At 35.0% G+C, this 18544-nt stretch overlaps 1 protein-coding gene across 2 annotated transcripts; it reads right to left on the minus strand.

Annotated features, from left to right (window-relative positions):
* Positions 1-359: 359 nt before the first annotated feature.
* Positions 360-18417, minus strand: LOC138692848 (probable cytochrome P450 6a14). 2 transcript variants are annotated; one of them, XM_069816122.1, is made up of 5 exons: positions 13435-18417; positions 10752-11707; positions 8004-8225; positions 4601-4852; positions 360-1030 (listed from the first exon to the last, which is right to left on the minus strand). In XM_069816122.1, exons 2-5 carry the CDS (start codon positions 11680-11682, stop codon positions 861-863), a joined length of 1575 nt encoding a protein of 524 aa, XP_069672223.1. In that variant the 5' UTR covers positions 11683-11707; positions 13435-18417; the 3' UTR covers positions 360-860. The 2 variants fall into 2 exon arrangements, with proteins under 2 accessions (XP_069672223.1, XP_069672224.1); XM_069816123.1 differs by lacking the exon at positions 4601-4852.
* Positions 18418-18544: the final 127 nt, after the last annotated feature.

An 18544-nucleotide genomic window follows, 5' to 3' on the forward strand; every position in this document is an offset into this window, starting at 1 on the left:
TGGCAGAATTAATTATCCATAAACGGTGTGTCAAAATATTCTATAAAGCATTAGAGGAGGCCCAGAAAGTCCCAAGAAGACAAAAAGGCTTTGGGCCAATGTTTTGATTATATGCAAAATGTACAGCTACCACGAACTTTTGTACGTCTTCTACTTTCGACAGCATACTGTCTCAGTATTCTGTATCCATAATCTAAAAACTGTGAAGTCTGTTCTCTTCATTTGCCATGAAGACGATGGGAGAAAGGATCCAAACAAAGTGTTGATATGAAATTTTGAGGTGGCCCACTACTGGGATGGAACATATAGATCTTCCAACAGAATAAGGACTGAATATAAGCTACAGAAGAGTGAGTGAATGCTTAGTAAATGTGATATGTTATATTTATATTTGTTCACAGTTAAGACAGTTCATTTCATTATAGTTTTGCAGAACATACTCTGTATACTTTTGTAAAAAAAACAGTATAAAATGCTGATAATGCAGTATCACATTTATGTTGATTTCAAAAACAACCTATATATCCACAAAGTTTAAACAATTATATTTAAACAAGTATTTGTAATTGAAAGTTTATGTGCTTCGTAATAGGTGTAAACAACGTAATATTTTGTGAACATACAACTTGTAAAACAAATATTTTCATAATTTGAAATTAATTCAGTTTTTTTTTTTTTTTTTTTTTTCAGTTTTCCTAAACTTTACGTTTTGTTATATAGGTTGTTCTTGGAAACAACCATTCAAATATATAAACTTAGATAAAATATTGCTCTAATTACATAATATGAACATACTATTCGGTGAATGTCACTAACAATAACAACGGACACAACTCAAGCATCCAGGATACAGAAATTGATCATTTAACCCTCTTCTTAATCTGTAAATGCATGCCACCAACAGGTGACAGTATGATGGACTTCGGCTCCATCACCAAAGGCATTGGAGTTGCTTTGCTGACACTAAATTGATATCTTGACAGGAGAGATATCAATCCAACTTTTGTCTGCATTAATCCAAACCGCATTCCTGAAGAAAAAAAAAAAAAAAAAAAACATAGAGATAGACCCAAGTAAACTGTAACTTCAAGCTAAGGTAATAATAATAATAATAATAATAATAATAATAATAATATCTCTTAACATCATAATATAATATACAGAAAGCTGTTACTGTTGTTGTCGCCATCATCATCATCATCATCATCATTATTATCATCGTCGTCGTCATCTTAGCATTACGATATACGAAATGATAAATCTAATTTAACTGTAATGTTGAAGAGAAATTAGGCCTGTTTTGTGTGCGATACTGAAGAATTGTTGAAGGTGGATTTAAGTAATCGCCGGGATAAAATATGTATTATTTTCATGTGTGAAATGAAGTTGTTCGTTGCAACTTCTTCTGTAAATAAGATATGTACAGTAATATTATTTTAAATTAATTTACGGTTAGAGTTGGAGTTGGGACGTTGCATTGCCACATGCTAACTCATATCCAAATGCAGCTATTCCAAGAGATCCCCGTCGCGTCGTACTGGAAGTTCTACACTGGAAAGAGTTTTACCTGACTTCCGATACTATGACAGAATTATCTTGTGTCAGAGGTGCCAAAGGTAAAACTCAGGGAAAGAGATGTTTTACGTTTATTTCATATTTCAAGCTCTTTTTGTTAACATCAGAAGTGAGAGGTTTTTCAAAGTAATTTATTGAAGCAATATTGTAGTCTACAGTTCGAAAATGTGAGTATATGGAATAGTTTAATGAACATTTGTGTCCTTAATTGTTAAAATACCTCATTACAGACGAGCCTCGCTGGAATTAAATTATATTTACGAAGCCAATTTTATTATTATTATTATTATTATTATTATTATTATTATTATTATTATTATTATTATTATTGTTATTATTATTAATACATTACGTAGATTTAATATTATCTGATAAATGGATACTAAATGTAACGAACAAGGTAGAGAGTAAGAGCTAACGAAGTGAAATGTAATTTTTACGCATTGCTTCTGACTTTCATCTCTTAATGAAAGAATGACTTCCTAAAAAACTACTTAACAATTAGAATTGAAATAACAAGATAGGAAATAAAAAATTTAACACTGAGTGTGCAGTCATGACAGAAAAGTACTAAAACGACGGATAACATTGTTTTGTCTGCGTAGATAACTCTATGACGTCCATGTACATGTGTAAAAATAAAAAAAAAATTGACATAAAGTTAAGCCGTGGCCACTTGATAAAAACCAATCACTTACTTGCCAGTTACTCAACATTGTGAACTATCTTTTTATTAAAGTTCAACCCTTTAGAAACAGTAAATTTAAATGTCATGTTGAAAATTCAGATAAGTTCAAATTGTAAATTAATTTTCAGCCTGTCACTTATCTAATCGTAAAAGCAGAAATAAATTCTGTTACATCAATTAAAATATTATATTATGTATCACTATACATACATAATATAATATTTTAATTGACGTAACAGAATTTATTTCTGCTTTCACACTTAGATAAGTGATAGACTGAAAATTGTACAAAACTATTTTATATTACCTTTAGAAACAGGTTTTGATTCCTAAAGTCTAAAACCACCCTAATACATGTCTGATACTCTATGTAAGGCTAATTGCTATTTATTATAAGACCAATGACCAACCAATTACATACAGAATATAAATTCTTCCCCACCTTTGAAGAAAGTTTGAAATTTAAAATTGAAAACTTGTCATGTGACTACTCTGAATTGTGTGAAATTTTATTAGGAAATTAATGACGAAATAATTTACGAGAGATCTCAATTCCTGTAGGCAATATTGCACATTAAGTTTTCCATAAAATGTTTACAGCAGTTTACTTTTAAAAAGAACGTTTAACATACAACATCATGAATAATATTTAGAATATTTTGTTTGTTCTTGTACATCATTTCAGTTCTGTGAGGCTTTATTAATTACGCATTTTATAAAAAACTGTTTTAATTCTTCTGATGGTAATGCCAGAAGAAAAAAGAAATATAAATTTATATTCAGGTAATTTAGCCACATGTATTTTTACAATTTATATTGGAAAGGTTCAGATAGGGGACAGTCAGGTAATATCGGACAGTGAGTTTCTTTCATCTACCACACGATGATAGTACCTGATTGACATGGTTACGTTTCTGTGATGTCGCATAGAGAAACGTAACCATGTCATTCAGGTACTACCATATGGTGGTAGATGAAAGAAACGCACTGTCCGACATTACCCGATGTCCGATACTACCCGATTCTCCCCTAAGTCTGTGATCAAGATTCTTATAAAAGTGTGTTTAATTCCGTCTGTGACTTATCAAATTATAACATCTTAAGACAAAAACTCTTTACATGTTATGTAATGTAGGTATTTGTATTAATGTTTTCACCAAACCTTATGACATGATCCGGTACTTTTGTTTGCAATAACGTAACTTCATTTATTTACTTGTGATAATCTGAATCTAAAGTATAATCATTCATAATTCAAGACAAAATTCTGCAGTGCTTGGGAAAAGTGACATAAGTCAGTTTCCACAAACCTTTTTTGATAATTTATTGACAACTTACACTGGTGTATGTCGATTTAATTTTTTTCTGTATGAATTATTGTAGTGGGAGAAATACTTATATATTTTTTTCCAAGCGAGCAGATGTTCCATAAGTTGTCAATAAATTATCAAAAAAGGTTTGTGGAAACTGACTTGTGTCACTTTTCCCGAACACTGCAGAATTAATGTTCATGTCAAATTATGTGACTGTGACTCGTGTACTACGTGAATTTCGTCGCGTACAACGAAGAACCACCACACGAGCAAACTCATACCTCTGGTGATAATCGTCTGGATGGAGTGCATGTATTGAAGTTAATAAGGAGTCAGATGATGATGTTTCTTTAAATCTGTATGAACTGTTTTTTTTTTTTCGGAAGTCCTAATTGTCGGGCACATTTACGAACTGATTTCTTTGGACTGAACAAAATGCTCTTCGGATGGCCTCTTCCGTTTTATCATTTGTTGATTGTCTTGCAGTACGCTTTTTCTCCAATAAGTTTCTAATCTCTTTAACTGTCTGTCCCAACGACGAATGCTATTCTCGTGTGGTGGTTTTTCGTTAAATCCGCGACGAAATTCACGTCGTGCATGAGTCACAAATTCAAATTTTGCCAGCCACAAAACACATAGTACTTTTCTTTGGACATCCATGTTGTTTAATTAATTGTAATAGTGAAAATTATTGCATTTGTTCGAATGTTATCGTCTCTTATTTTCTTCAGTGCCTCGAACTCACAGGCGAAAACTTTGAAAGTTTTGTTTCCATCTGGCACCAATATTAGGCCTACATTTCTATCTCTATTCATTCAAATAATATAATCCTCAGAAACTTCACCATGACTTTCGGGCCACAGTCTATATATCTATATTAACCTAACATAAAATATAATATATTTATGGGAGTTTTAGACGTTTGACTCGTTTTTGAAGTATTAGTTTATACGAGTAATTGTCTATTAAAATGACATAGTATTCTTATTTTATTGAATCAGTCTTGCAGACCTAGTAAGCTTACCGATGCATATCCTGGGTCCCTCTCCGAATGGTAGGTACACATAATGATGCCTTTTCGCTTTCTCCTCCTCGCTGAATCTTTCGGGGTCGAATCTCTCGGGGTTGGGGTAGTACTTGGGATCATGGTGAAGCCCCAGCACAGGAATGACGGTCGGATCGCCCTTATTCAGCACAATATCCGTACCAGGCACTTGGAAGGTTTTGGTACATTCTCGGTTCAACATAGGAAGTGGTGGGTACTTGCGAAGAGTTTCTGGAATGTCGCAAAGAGTCCATCATATACACAACACTTTGGTAAAACAAGGGTATTTAGATTTAAATTTATGTTTTAAAAATTTTGTTGTTTGTTACTGCAGTCCATCTGAGCGATCTACATAGATCAGGAAATTGTTCTGCCACGTACCGGATAAGAAGCCAGGTCTCTACAGCTGAACGAGGAAGTGTAGGCGGAGAAACGGGGCTGTCAACTTTTTTAATTAGTTATTTTATGACGCTTTATCAACTGCTGTGGATTAAAGGAAAATCCCCGGGAAAACCTCAACCAAGTAACTTGTCCCAGCCAGGGTTTGAATCCGGGCTCTCTCGTTTTACTGTCAGACGTGCTAACCGTCAATTCACAGTGGTGGAACGATTGTCAACTCTCTCTAGCATTAGATATGAAGAAAAATTAATACTGAGGAGTTATAAGATGTTTTATGCAAATCTGGCTTTCACGTAGTAGCTCCCTGTAAAGCAGGTTTGAATAATTTCAAGGAAAAATTGTTCCGGGCCCGGATATCGCGGACCCTTCACTTAGCGCACGAACGCTCTCCTGACTGAGCTACCCCAGGAACTATACACGACACAGTCACACTTTTTCCTTTAAATCCACACAACTCAAATGGGCTGACAAGACGCCAGAACCCAACTTTGAGTGCACACAAATTCTGTGTGACTTAAATTGTGGCTTTCTGTTAACGTACCTCCAGTAACGAAATATATTATGCAAATCTGACTTTCAGATAGTAGCTCCCTGTAAAGCAGGTGCACATCTGTAAAGTCAATGACATTAGATATGGCTAATTTAGCAATATCTTTATTAACTGTACTTTCATCTAGTGCCACGGAGTACCATTTCATAGTTTGTATTTTATTCATTAATTGTGCCTCTACAATAGAACAAGTAGGCTACCACTAATCTGCCCGCAACTGTGTGAGGTGACAGACTGATGCACTGGAATTGTTCGACTATGTTAGGGCAAACATCTTCTGCAGCTAAAACTAAACAGTCTTTATATTCTCCCCCATTGCGAATGGTTTCATTCTATCCGCAATATATTTTGAAATGCGGTAGCTGACACGAACCAATTTTTGTTCTGTGGTTTGTTCAGTATCTTGTGCTATTTTTTTCAATGTTTTGCCTTTTTAGACTTTCTAACAACTACTTTTTCTCGTCTCCTATAATAGATAACAAATTCGTATGTTGATACAAAGTCGTATAGAATTACATTACGCTAATCGTTAAATTTATTAGTAAACAATCATTTGACGTAGCTAAATATTAACTGATAAGTTAATTCCGTGATTTATTACATGTTCATTTTATTAGAGTTACAATAATTCTACAGAAATGACATTTCATAAATAATACTTGAAAGTATACTTTTTTCATACTTCTTGGTAGGCTTCGTATTGAAGTGTCGTCTGATGTTAAAATGTGCAATAAAGCGAATTGAACGCTTTTTCATTTTGTTCAACACAAAATTAATCTAATTCTCATTCCTTGCGGAAAGAATATTTTCTGTTTGGCTGTGCCATACTCCTTAGGTGACGTAGTTCATCACTGATTGCTTCAAAACTGTGTAATATTACATAAACAGTGCGCGTAGCGGCTTGAGTTTGAGAGAGTGGTAGAAGGGGTAACGGAGGGGAAATATTTTATGCACTCACTGAGTGCCAGCTCGCGGTCGATGATTTAACCAAAACTAAAAAATGTATTTCCTCATGTAGTCAGAAATAGTGATGATTAATTTAAAATGAAATAAATAGTATTGACCTCCGTTTGGATGTTTGTCACATTGCTTCTTCATTGATTTTTGTGTTAAATCAGATCTTTTATACGAGATCCTTTAATGATAATTGAACCCTTTGAATCTTGTTTATTTTCACATAATTAACATAACATATTTTTATACACAATAATGTGTATTTATCGCCGCTGTTAATACAGTAAATAACTAGATTAAAATAATAATAATAATAATAATAATAATAATAATAATAATAATAATAATAATAATAATAATAATAATAATAATAATAATAATAATAATATATTTTTATATTGGGTTATTTTACGACGCTGTATCAACATCTAGGTTATTTAGCGTCTGAATGAAATGAAGGTGATAATGCCGGTGAAATGAGTCCGGGGTCCAGCACCGAACCCGGGCCACCTGGTTTCGCGGCCAGACGCACTGACCGTTTCTCCACAGGTGTGGACAATAATAATAATAATAATAATAATAATAATAATAATAATAATAATAATAATAATAATGTAATTTAATGAGTAACATGAATAAAACAAAGGGTAATATAGGTAACAAAATGTTACTATTTAAGACATCGGTGTTGAAAATGGAAAATGCGTTTAGTTCACATGGTCGCGTTGCCTGATATTGTTTACGGTGCTCTAATTGGTCTGTTTCGGCACAATATTCTTAAATTGTATCGTCTATGTCCCCTTCTCGTTAACAGTAGCAAATGTAACAGTCCAACTTCTAGATTGAGGATCGGAAACTGCCAGCCCTAGATAAATGGTTCGAATAAAATTGAATAAAATGGTAACAATTTATCACGTCAGCGAAACGAAAGCCTCTATTCTGCTTATATACATATGCGATCAAAATGCGTGTAGACATTTCTAAGATTGACTAAATCTACAATTGACGATTATTATAATATGTAAGTATAAAGAAAATATCTTTAATACCTTAGCACAAAGATTGTATGTTATTTTCTCGATAAGAAGTTACATTGACGCGAGTAGTGTGTGTAAGAATTCCTGAAAATTTCTCTTTATCGATTGCGACATCAGTAGCAGCGTTACAGCAATATAATGATAATGGAACTCGCTTTTCAAATAATGTTATTCAGAAGTAGTGAAATTATAAAACAAGTATGAAATAGTTATGAAATCATAAGGACAAGAGGAACAGGAATGGCTGGAGAAAACCATCCTTACGGCCCATTTTTCCATTGAACATATTAGAGGCTCTACAGGAAATCGAACCCCATTTTCGTTCGACAATAACCATAAGCTAGGCTTTGAATTCTAGAAACAATGTCCGTCAAAATTTTCTTTTTGAGTAATCAATTGATAATGTTGGTAGTAGAAACATTCTTGCAAACCGTAAGCCTACCTGAAACGACTTTGTCTAAGTATTCCATCTCTTGAACGGCTTCGTATGTGATTTCTCCATCATATTTCTTCATAATTTCATCAATTTCTTGTCCTACACCATCCTGAATGTTCGGATGGATACTAAGCTCGTACAGACAGAATGTCATTGTTGTAGAAGAAGTCTCGAAGCCTGCGAGAAAGAACACGAAGGATTGGGCCGCTAGGGAGTCCATGGACAATGCTGAAAGAAAGCATTGAAATGAGGTTATGGTTTACTTATTATATTTATGTGTTAATGAGAAAACGACTTAAAAGAGAGTACTCAAATTCGAGTAGCTCAGTACTTTGATATGGTGTACGAAGAAAACATGAGAATAATATATGTATGTATACAGAGTGAGTTAGGAGGAAAGGTACATGGTATGAGAAGTGATAATATTGGTGATTGTGAAGAAAAATGTTTATATGAACATATGTCCTATTCTCAACAGTATATGACATAGAGCTGTTTGAAAATCAGTCTCATGTCCTTCATCAGCACTCACATGCGGACGCAACCAAAACAACATTAGTTTGTAGTGGGATCAATGAAAGTATCCTGGGCGCTGGATCGGTCGCGTGGAGTCATTTCTTGACCACCGAGGTTACCCGACCTTACTCCATTGGATTACTGTGTTTGGGGTTGGCTTAAGAGCGAAGTGTACAAACAGAAAGTGGAAACAAGGGTGGAACTTCTGGCTCGCATTTTACATGGTTGTGCTGAAGTAAAGGAATGTCCAAATCAGCTCAGATCAGTAACACAGCAGCAGTCTACAAGAGCTGGAAAGTGCATTGGAGTTGATGGTGGACTTTTTGAACATGTTCTGTAAAGAAAAGTACGCAATTAAACAGAACATAAGTAACAGTGTTTTAATTTACTATCACCTGCACTTTTCCCGTTCCTCATTGTTTTCATTAGTTTTCTCCGAAACCGTTAAAAACAGAACATAGTATGTTCATATAAACTTTCTTGTTCAGAATCACCAATATTATCACTCCACAAACCATATACGGTACCTTTCCTTTTGACTCACTCTGTATTTTAGGCTGTATGTAGGTTAAAGGTAGAATGCAGTATAAAAGCTGAATGCACAAACGGAGAGAAAAAAATTACCCATAAGAAGACAGGAAGAGCAGATCAAAGTCCCAATTAGATTAGCTCCCCAATTGAAAGCAATTGAGTTTGCCCTGTAACAGGCGTTACCGGAGCCCTTGCCCTTATGGGATTTCATGGGCTGTACTTATTCTTACTCTTATTCTAATCCTCAACATCTGTAACACAGATTGCATATAAAACAGTAACAAAGTTATTAATGGTGCCATGAGCTTTTCAAAATAGTCTTCTTGTAATGCTATATGGCTATAATTAATGTACTCTGCAATTAATCGCGTAACAACCCAACGACTGGAAATAAAAACAGAAAAACGTCTTAATACAGAAAGTGAGAAATTAATTCGAGGATGGTGTGTCTTTTTCATTCTCCAATGAAGCAACTGTAGAAAATACTTCCTGAACACATGATGATGCAGGAATTCTGCATCAAGCATTGAGAAACATTTTTGCAGACAATCCATTTTCTGCGACGTGTCGTTTAGGAGGTATGAAAGGCTTCGCGACTTAGATTGATGTGAGTGGCAACGTTTACAATGTTCAATAGAGTCACATCCTCTTTTCCTCGCCCATACTCTTAATTCTGTGTACTCACAGAGTAAATTTTGAAGCTGGCAACGGATGGCGAAGTATAGGTCTTGCGATTTTTAATTGAATCTACATATAATAAAATTTAAAAAAATGTGACAATGGAAAGCTACAGAGCACCAATTGCAGATGCTTCAACTTCTATAGCTGAATCAGAAACTGAAGAAACAGACGTAGAATAACTGATTCTGTAGTTTCGGTGTATTTAATAATTAACCTACCATGATATCTTATCTGCGCATTGTTTAACAATGAATAAAATATTTTAGGAACGAAAATTGCATTTGACGAGCTTTTTAAAGCTTGTAATGTCTTTCCGCAAATCTGAGTTAACAACACTGATGAGGGACAGTCATCTACCGGAGTAGAAGGCCTCAACAAGGTTTTTCGCTCCGGCCCACAATTTCTATATTCGACATTCAACGTGGTTTGTTTTGGTTGTTTCCCGTGCGGGAAGTCTCTGCCAGAGACTCAATAGTAGTCGGCCAATCGTACGTCAAACCTCGGCCTTAGAAACGAAATCCTTCTGTGGTCGGCCTATCAGCAAGCGAAGCCTCATTTCGGAAGTCGGTAACAGAAGAGCCCCTTTACAGTGAACCCGAAATGAAAATCTTACATGTATAGGCTATCAATCTTATTTCCATAGTGATACTCCCTTGTCTTCTACCATGGAAGGCAATAGAAAAATTAATACATCGATTCAATATAAATCGAACTTTAAGAAAGAAGATTTCTGTTTCCTTTGACTGACCCAAAACTCTTTATCTTCAGCCCTCTTGTCCGTGTTTCCGTTCCTATCTACCATGACGTCAAAAGGACGCAACGACATACACTTGACAAACTTTTGTGATCTCACTATTCTGTATAAATTATTATTTTTCAATCAGTGTTAAAAAAGCCCAAAAATTACCTAAATTGTACCCGAAATAAGTTTGAAAACGAAGTTTCAAAGAAGATTAAAAAGAGAGAAGGGATGAGAGGAGACGAGATGAGAGAAAAGAAATAAATAATTCTAATGGAAACACTCACCGTTATGATCTGATTTCTCTTCAGTGACAGTATGCTCGTTCTGGTGACCATTTTTAGAGTCAGCATCGACTGATCCCTTGTTCTTGAGTTGAATCAATAGCTGCATGAAGTCATTTCGTTTAACGTTATTTTTTTCACGATAGTTGACTGTATCTTCTACCATATTACGGAAGTAATTTGCTACCTCTGTGTCTAGACGCTTCAATTTAAATGTTTCTACCAAAGTAGGATTGATCAAAGATAAAAGAACGGCTAAAGCACCTTGAATTGACCGTCGAAATATTTTTCTTCCCCATTGTCGAAATTCCGCATCTGGGTTCTTGAGACAGTTACATTGTATACCGAAGGCGCAAGAAGATATTACATCTGTGGAAAATCTAGCCACGACATCCTTTATTTCAATAACCTTCTCATTGTTAGCTGTTTCCATTAGACATTCCCCAAGCTCCTGTCCGCATTCGATCAAAGTCTGGAACATCATCTTCATCTTTCCGGACGTGAATGTCGGTGTCAGTTTAACACGAAGATTCCTCCACTTACTCCCGTACAAAAAGAACAAATGGGCTGATAAAGGTTCCCGCACTTCATTCATGTAAAAACCTCTGTCATGAAAATTGGAGAAATCTTTCACTAATACGTTCTTAATGATATCAGGATCACGGAAGAGGAATCCTGCTTTTGTAAACATGTATGTTCCTCCATATTTTTTTCCGTCTAGTTGGTCATACAGGTTCTTGTAAACTTCTCCAAGTGATTTCCGAAGTAACATAACATCTCTAAAATTTCCAAAAGGAAAAGTTGGTTCTACATAAGGCACATCCTGTTTCTTCCAGTATGTCCAGGAGCGTTTGAAGTAAAAGTAGACTGCTGTTAATATGCAAACTGCTAGGACTCCAACGTCGAGAAGAAGCGATTCAAAAATGATCGCCATCTTTGTATCGTTTTTCAGAGTTCTTCTGAAATATAATAAAATCATTAATTATTTTCATTTCCCTTAAATTAAGTGCTTTCTTCGCTAATATGATTCATTAAAAGCTCTTCAGCTCTTTAAGAATTAAAAGGGTTGATTGTTTTGTAATGAATCAATACATCAAGGCACACACTTGCTCAATAGGGTCCTAACAAGTATACCTATCCGTCCATAGTCAGAAAGAAGAAGGCTTAAAATATAGATATGACTTATGTCTTGGACTGGAATGGAATTTTCGGAATTGAGCACTATGACCAAGCACTTCGACCTTTTACCTTTGCGCTAACCCTCAAGCTAGGTGTATTCCCAAACCCACACCGGCTGACTACACTAAGGTTCGCTTCTTACCCAGGTTTCGAGCAGGCAACCCTCCTAGTCCCTAGGCCAGCCCCCTCTGTGCGTCGCCTACCGGCGTTCATGTAATGTTATGGAATGATGACCAAATGGAGAAATGTTGACGGAATGATATAGATACCTATGGGGGAAAAGGGAGAACCAGCTACAAATATTTTGTTTCAAGAAGCCTGAAACAGTTTTTTTTTTGCCGCAGTGTGGGCCTACCCTAATGTTTTTCGGCTGCTGGAAAAAAAAATGTTCGCCGTATCAATCATCTTCAATGCACACTGCAGCAAACAAGTCATTATCAAGCAATTTCTTTGAATCTTCACGTTAAAATTGTACATGAGCGGAAATTATTCTATTCATACATATTTTGTCAATTAACTGTTTACGTGTAATTTATTTAGCATTATTTCAATCTATATTTATGTATGGTATTATAGGTTGGGGTGGAATTTATAAATCCAACCTTTATCCGTTAATTTTACTACAGAAAAAAGTATTAAACATTTGTTTAAAAAAGCAGAAAAATTACCCAACTGAATTGTTGTTTAAACAATTCAAAGTTTTCAACATTAAACAAATGTATTATTTCATTTTATTAAAATATGTTCATAGAAATGTTAATAGCTTTGAAAGGTGTAGACATAAATATAGAACTAAAAATATGAATTCTCTGGGTTTGTCTGAACCAAAATGTAAAACTAACGAAGCTTTTTATCATAGTATGAGCCAAGGTCCCAGATTATTGAACAAATTTTATTCCAATAATATTTCAACCAGGAATCCTCTCCAAATTAATAAAAAAATAAAAAGAATTGTATTGGATTTATAGTTTGGCTTTAAACATATTCAACACTATTTAATCTGTATTCACTCTCAATTTTAATTTTATTTTTGTCTGTATTGGAATCCCCTCCTGAGCACGAGTCTTACTCATTCAGGAGTGGACTAGTTTATCTTTCATTGTATTTATTAACTTGTATTCATTTCAAACTTACCAGCAATAAAATTAAATAAATAAATAAATAAATAAATAAATAAATAAATAAATAAATACATTGAGCTTTTCGGCGTCACACTTCATCCAAAAATTAATGTATTTTAATTCAAATAACAGTACTTACCTGTTAAAATAACTTTTGTTTCTATACATTAATATTGTAATAATTGTATTTTATTAGTTTATATATTAAACAACAAAATTATTTTTAAGTCTGTAATTGTTATTTTGCCTTGATCGATACCGTCGTTCCTAGATTTACTTTATTATTATTATTATTATTATTATTATTATTATTATTATTATTATTATCAGTGGTAATTAAGTGAATCTGGTATATTGCATAGTAGTGAAGCATATTAAACGCTTACCTTGTTTTTATATTAACAGTATTCCTTCAGTCACTGTTGAATAAACACACAGATCAACACATAAATACACAAAATTATGTTACTTTCACAATAAGTTACTTTAATATATTACACATTTATAGATACGGTATAAATCACAACAGACATGCTAATGAATCAATCTGACACGATACACTGCTGTGTAATTTGTTTCGTTTGGAATGCCATAGCTCTGCGTCTGCTCTGATAACACTTCTGGGGTGACGTAACACTCATTCAAATTTAGACTGTGTCAGCCTTATTATCACGGAGGCCAACTGATTATGCAACTGATACCACCACGGTTAATCGGACCCAATCAGGAATTAAGAAGCGCTATCACTCGACTAGCATTACATGGCTACCACCATAAATTCTGCAAAAAAAAAGTATTTTCACGATCCAAGTGAAAGTTGTGTGTGTGAACTATGTGACAAACAATGTGAAAGGTACCACTATGATAAGTGCTTAAAACGTAAAAAGACTTTAAGGGCCGTATTGATAGACATTCTTAGCGCCGGCTTTCGGTGGATGATCAGCGAACTAACGTTTTTCGTATTCATAAACCAGTGTTAGCGATATGATATGATATGAATCCTGTACAAATAACCAGTAGATAGCCGGGGCTAGTTTAGTACACTCGTAGCGCGGACTAGCGAAATGTCTATGAATAGCACTCTTAGTGAATACAGCAAGGAAAAGTGTTATACCAGGGATGGGGAAGAGGCGCTCGAGCGCACTTGCACTCCCAAGTTCTCATGCACTCCGCTACCTACACTGACAGAGTGAACAGTGTGGATCGTCTGCAACGCGAGTTCACGCAGGAGCCCTGTGTTTAATTCTGAATGGGAGGAGAAATATTTTTGTGTGAATGGGCGTTGTTTATTGTGTTTTGTGTGTGAAACAATATTAGATACACATCACATTATGGCGTGAGATGACATTTTACGAACATTTTTATTGATGATTGTGTAAAGGAGAGAAGGAAAAAGGACTTCTATCTTTCCCCTACCATTAAGTATGTTATTGATAAGGGGACAGGACACAATTTTCTGAAATATAAGATTATTATCACAGATCTACAAAATGAGTTCATTGTTAAATTCCAAGAACTGAAATAAACGGAAGAAGAATATACTGTAGTAAGCTTTTTCACAACCCTTTCTCATATAATATTGCAGATGCTCCACAAATACTGCACGAACTTTTGATTAAGTAATGCTGTGTTTTTGTGACGCATTTTGTCTCTTCGTTGTATGTATGTATGTATGTATGTATGTATGTATGTATGTATGTATGTATGTATGTATGTATGTATGTATGTATGTATGTATGTATGTATGTATGTATGTATGTATGTATGTACTATATCTTCCTTCTAAGGGTTTTCTTTTCGTGGAATAAAGTTAATAATGTACATTTAAAAATTCGTTCCAATTGAATTTCGTTTTCGACATCGCATTGACTTCAAGATCTCGCAACTTCCCCAGCTTCAATGCTGGTACGTACGAAACCTCCAAGCAGACCTAGACAAACAGCGCAAATGATAGATCCGATAGATGAAAAAAGTAACAATCCCTAGCCTGTTCCCCCCACCTGCGTCCAATACTCCGCTATCAGTTGACCTCTTTTTTCCTACTGGCCCAACATTTAACTACCGGTAGGCCTACCTTATAACCCCAATATTGTCGTATATTTGTAGTAGTTAATATGGTCCGAAAATTTGAAATTAGTTCTTCTTAAGGTTACATTTGTACCGTCGTATATAATTTTTATTCCAGGAGTAAGTTTTAGACGTATGTACGTACAGTAAATTATAAACTTTAAAATTTCCCATAAAATATGCCGATCATTTGTATCATAATACGCTAATAACAGCGTATCTTAAAGTCTTTCGGTTCTCAATTCCCACACACCCCTGTCATTCCAACTCCCTTATTCAAGTCCTCTCTCTTGCATGAAGTCGGCCTGGGTGGCGCAGTCGGTAGAATGTTAGTCTTCTGTGCCAGAAATTGCGAGTTCGATCCGGCCCAGGTTGTTGGCATATAAATGTGCTTAAATGCGGCAGACTCATGTCAGTAGATTTACTGGCATGTAAAAGAATTTCGGCACACCGGCGACGCTGATATAACCTCGGCAGTTGCGAGTGTCGTTAAATAAAACATAATTTTAAAAAATTATCTTGCATGAACCGTTACAGTTCGCAGAGCCAACTTCGTCTGGGATATCCACGGCGCCTTCATTCATATGGCGTCTATATGAACAGTCTTTGCAGTAACCTCTACTGTGACATTCTTCTGGTCTGTCCATACCATTTGAGTTTTTGTGGTCTATTATATTAAATCTAATTTCCTGTTTAATTCCATGATGTTCTCCTTTGACCACATTAGGCATTTTTTTAGGCTGCACGCCTTTATACAATCCATTTAAATGGTCCATAAATTAATGGACATTTTATGATATTCTTTTCAGGGCATGAACTTTCGCAGTCTAGTCATACTGGAGCAGCGTAGCTCTACCATGTGTGGTGCTTTATGGGCAACGCATATGAAGTCCAAGTGATCTACAGTTCGGTGAGTTATGCCTGCACTTGCTTTCGTTCTTTAAAGGGATTTGTTGCTGTCAGTCATATCTATGTCCACATCATTATCATCTGTGGTACTACAGCCCTTTGAGTTTAGTCTTCACATCATTTAGAACAGCTGACCGATCATTCATTTCCAGTGCCCTCTCTCTCTCTCCACTTCTTTTTCCTTCTTTAGCATGATCATGCTAGACATCTTCCGACCGTCGCAACTTAGGTCTTCCAACTCTCCTTTTACCACTGGGTTTTGCATTTAATAGCATTTTGGGCATTCGATTATTGTACATCCTAATTATTTGGCCTAGTAACTCTAAACTGCCGATTTTAATACCAGTGACAGTATTAGAACATTTATATACGGTACATTTTGTAGTCTATATTTTTTCTGTTCTTTAAATTGCTTCGTCATAAGTACGTTCAAAATTTTACGCAATAACTTTTTTTTTTGGCATGGTACTTGAAAATTATTATAATAGCACGTACAGGTAATGTCCAGGCTACATTTCGAAATACAGAGGTCGGCTTGATAATAATTTTATTGTCAATTATTGTCATAAATTCTTACTTTAACATTTTTTTAAATATATCTCACTTTCACAATTTTATCTAATGCTCTAGACAGCGTTTCTCAAACTATGGTCCGCGGACCACCTGTGGTCCTCGAGGTCTGCCCTTGTGGTCCTTAAAAAAATACAGAAGAAAAAATAAAATTCGAAAGAATTGCGTATCACATTATAGCTTAAAATCTCAGAGTTTCGAAATGACACATGGCAATCGAATTTCACTTTTTCTCCCAATACAGACATTTTATGAAATTTATTACCCTACCTCTCTATCGACTTCCCTCTCTACTCTCAGCAAAAGAGGGGTTTAAAGCACTATATACGTGGTGTTTCTCGACATATTTTTCCTGCACATCTGGCGCCGCGTCTGTAATCCAGCCAGGAACCACCCGAATTCATAACAGAGGACCAAAGTACCGAACCTTAATTCAATTTTAAAATATAAGTATACTGGTGTTAAAATATGCTACGAAAATGATAAATTTGCTTTCGAAGGGAACAAGAGTAAGGTGGTCCGCGGAACTGTTCTGACTTTAAAAAGTGGTCCCCAGTTCAAAAAAGTTTGAGAAACGCTGCTCTAGGACGTAGGTTACCAGTTGCAATTTTCTCCTTGATTTCTATAGTAAACTCATTGCTATCTGTAACTGTTGAGGCCAGGCAATTAAAGAAGAAACTGTCTCATAGGATGTACTGTATGTGTTCTCACATATAGGTGCAAACATTTTAAAAATTTGTTCACAGCCAGAAGATTTTCGTCACATGATTTAAACTACGAATATGAAATTTGGGTACTACTTAATGACAATAACGTTGATAATTTGACGAAAGGCAAAATGTGAAGGCGACGTAACTCACGTGGTGTGGAAAGTGCAAGTTTCGAAGATGTTGTCACCTTACTGGTAGCAAGAGAGAATTTTCTTGTTAACCCAGTAAAATATTTTGTTCTCTCACTATGAGTCAGCGCTGTAATTTGTACTTATCCATCCTGCAATCTCCAATAGCCAATAAATTACTCTGATATTGTCGAAATTACTTCTGCGTTTAAATGGTAAATATTTTTTAAAGGGATAATACAGCGAAAATCAACTTCTGTTAAATTTCGTCGAGCTGAAAGAGAGTTACTTTATGTAGAATAAGAGAGAAAGACGTAATAGAGACAATGACATTTAAGTTTCTGATTATGTGTGTTGTAAATATAATTTATTGTGATGCTCACAAAATACCGATTTTGATATTTTTACCAAAATAGACATTTGCGGCATTCCTGGTACCCGAAAAATCACTTCCGACATTCCGCCTGTATGTTTGTGTACAGAGATTTCATATAGTCTAAGGGGCTTATTTACTTTTATTACTAACAGATACGAAACAGTCCAATCGAAAATGATAGTCGTCAGATATAACTATTTTTACTCAAAAATTGAATAATATTTACTTTAAATTGAAAATAAATGATTTTTCATTTTTAATCTACAGTCGCATTAACTTCTGTGGTCATATCACAACTTCACTATGGATGTGATGTCATTTTGTCTGAAATTCGATGTTCTTTCTAACTCGAAGGCATTTGATACCCCGACCTGAGGTGCTCTCACTACCATGACATCCATTTACCTGGCTGGACACTTAAACTCCGACCAGACCGTCGAGGTGCTCTCTCTCACCAACATTTATTTATTTATTTATTCGTTCATTCGTTTATTTATTTATTCATTCATTTATTCATATAATCATTTAATCATTCATTCATTCATTTATTCATTCATTCGTTCATTCATTCATTTATTCTGGTAGACATAAGGCCATGAAGCCTTCTCTTCGACACTACCAGAATTTATATGTGCGTATGTAATTCTTAATTTAAACTGATTAATCGTTCGGCAATCCCTGACATGACGAGGTAAGGAGTTCCATAGGCGACATACTGACACGGTGAAAGAGGATG

Source organism: Periplaneta americana, chromosome 17, assembly GCF_040183065.1.
Source record: "Periplaneta americana isolate PAMFEO1 chromosome 17, P.americana_PAMFEO1_priV1, whole genome shotgun sequence".
Classification (NCBI taxonomy): domain Eukaryota; kingdom Metazoa; phylum Arthropoda; class Insecta; order Blattodea; family Blattidae; genus Periplaneta; species Periplaneta americana.

Excerpts from the sequence above, each read along its gene's own strand:
- LOC138692848 (XM_069816122.1), bottom strand. The coding sequence starts at position 11,682 with ATGGCGATCATTTTTGAATCGCTTCTTCTCGACGTTGGAGTCCTAGCA. Across the intron at positions 8,226-10,751 it reads AGAGAAATCAGATCATAACG|CATTGTCCATGGACTCCCTA; the intron begins GTGAGTGTTTCC and ends GCTTTCTTTCAG. Across the intron at positions 4,853-8,003 it reads CTTAGACAAAGTCGTTTCAG|AAACTCTTCGCAAGTACCCA; the intron begins GTAGGCTTACGG and ends GCGACATTCCAG.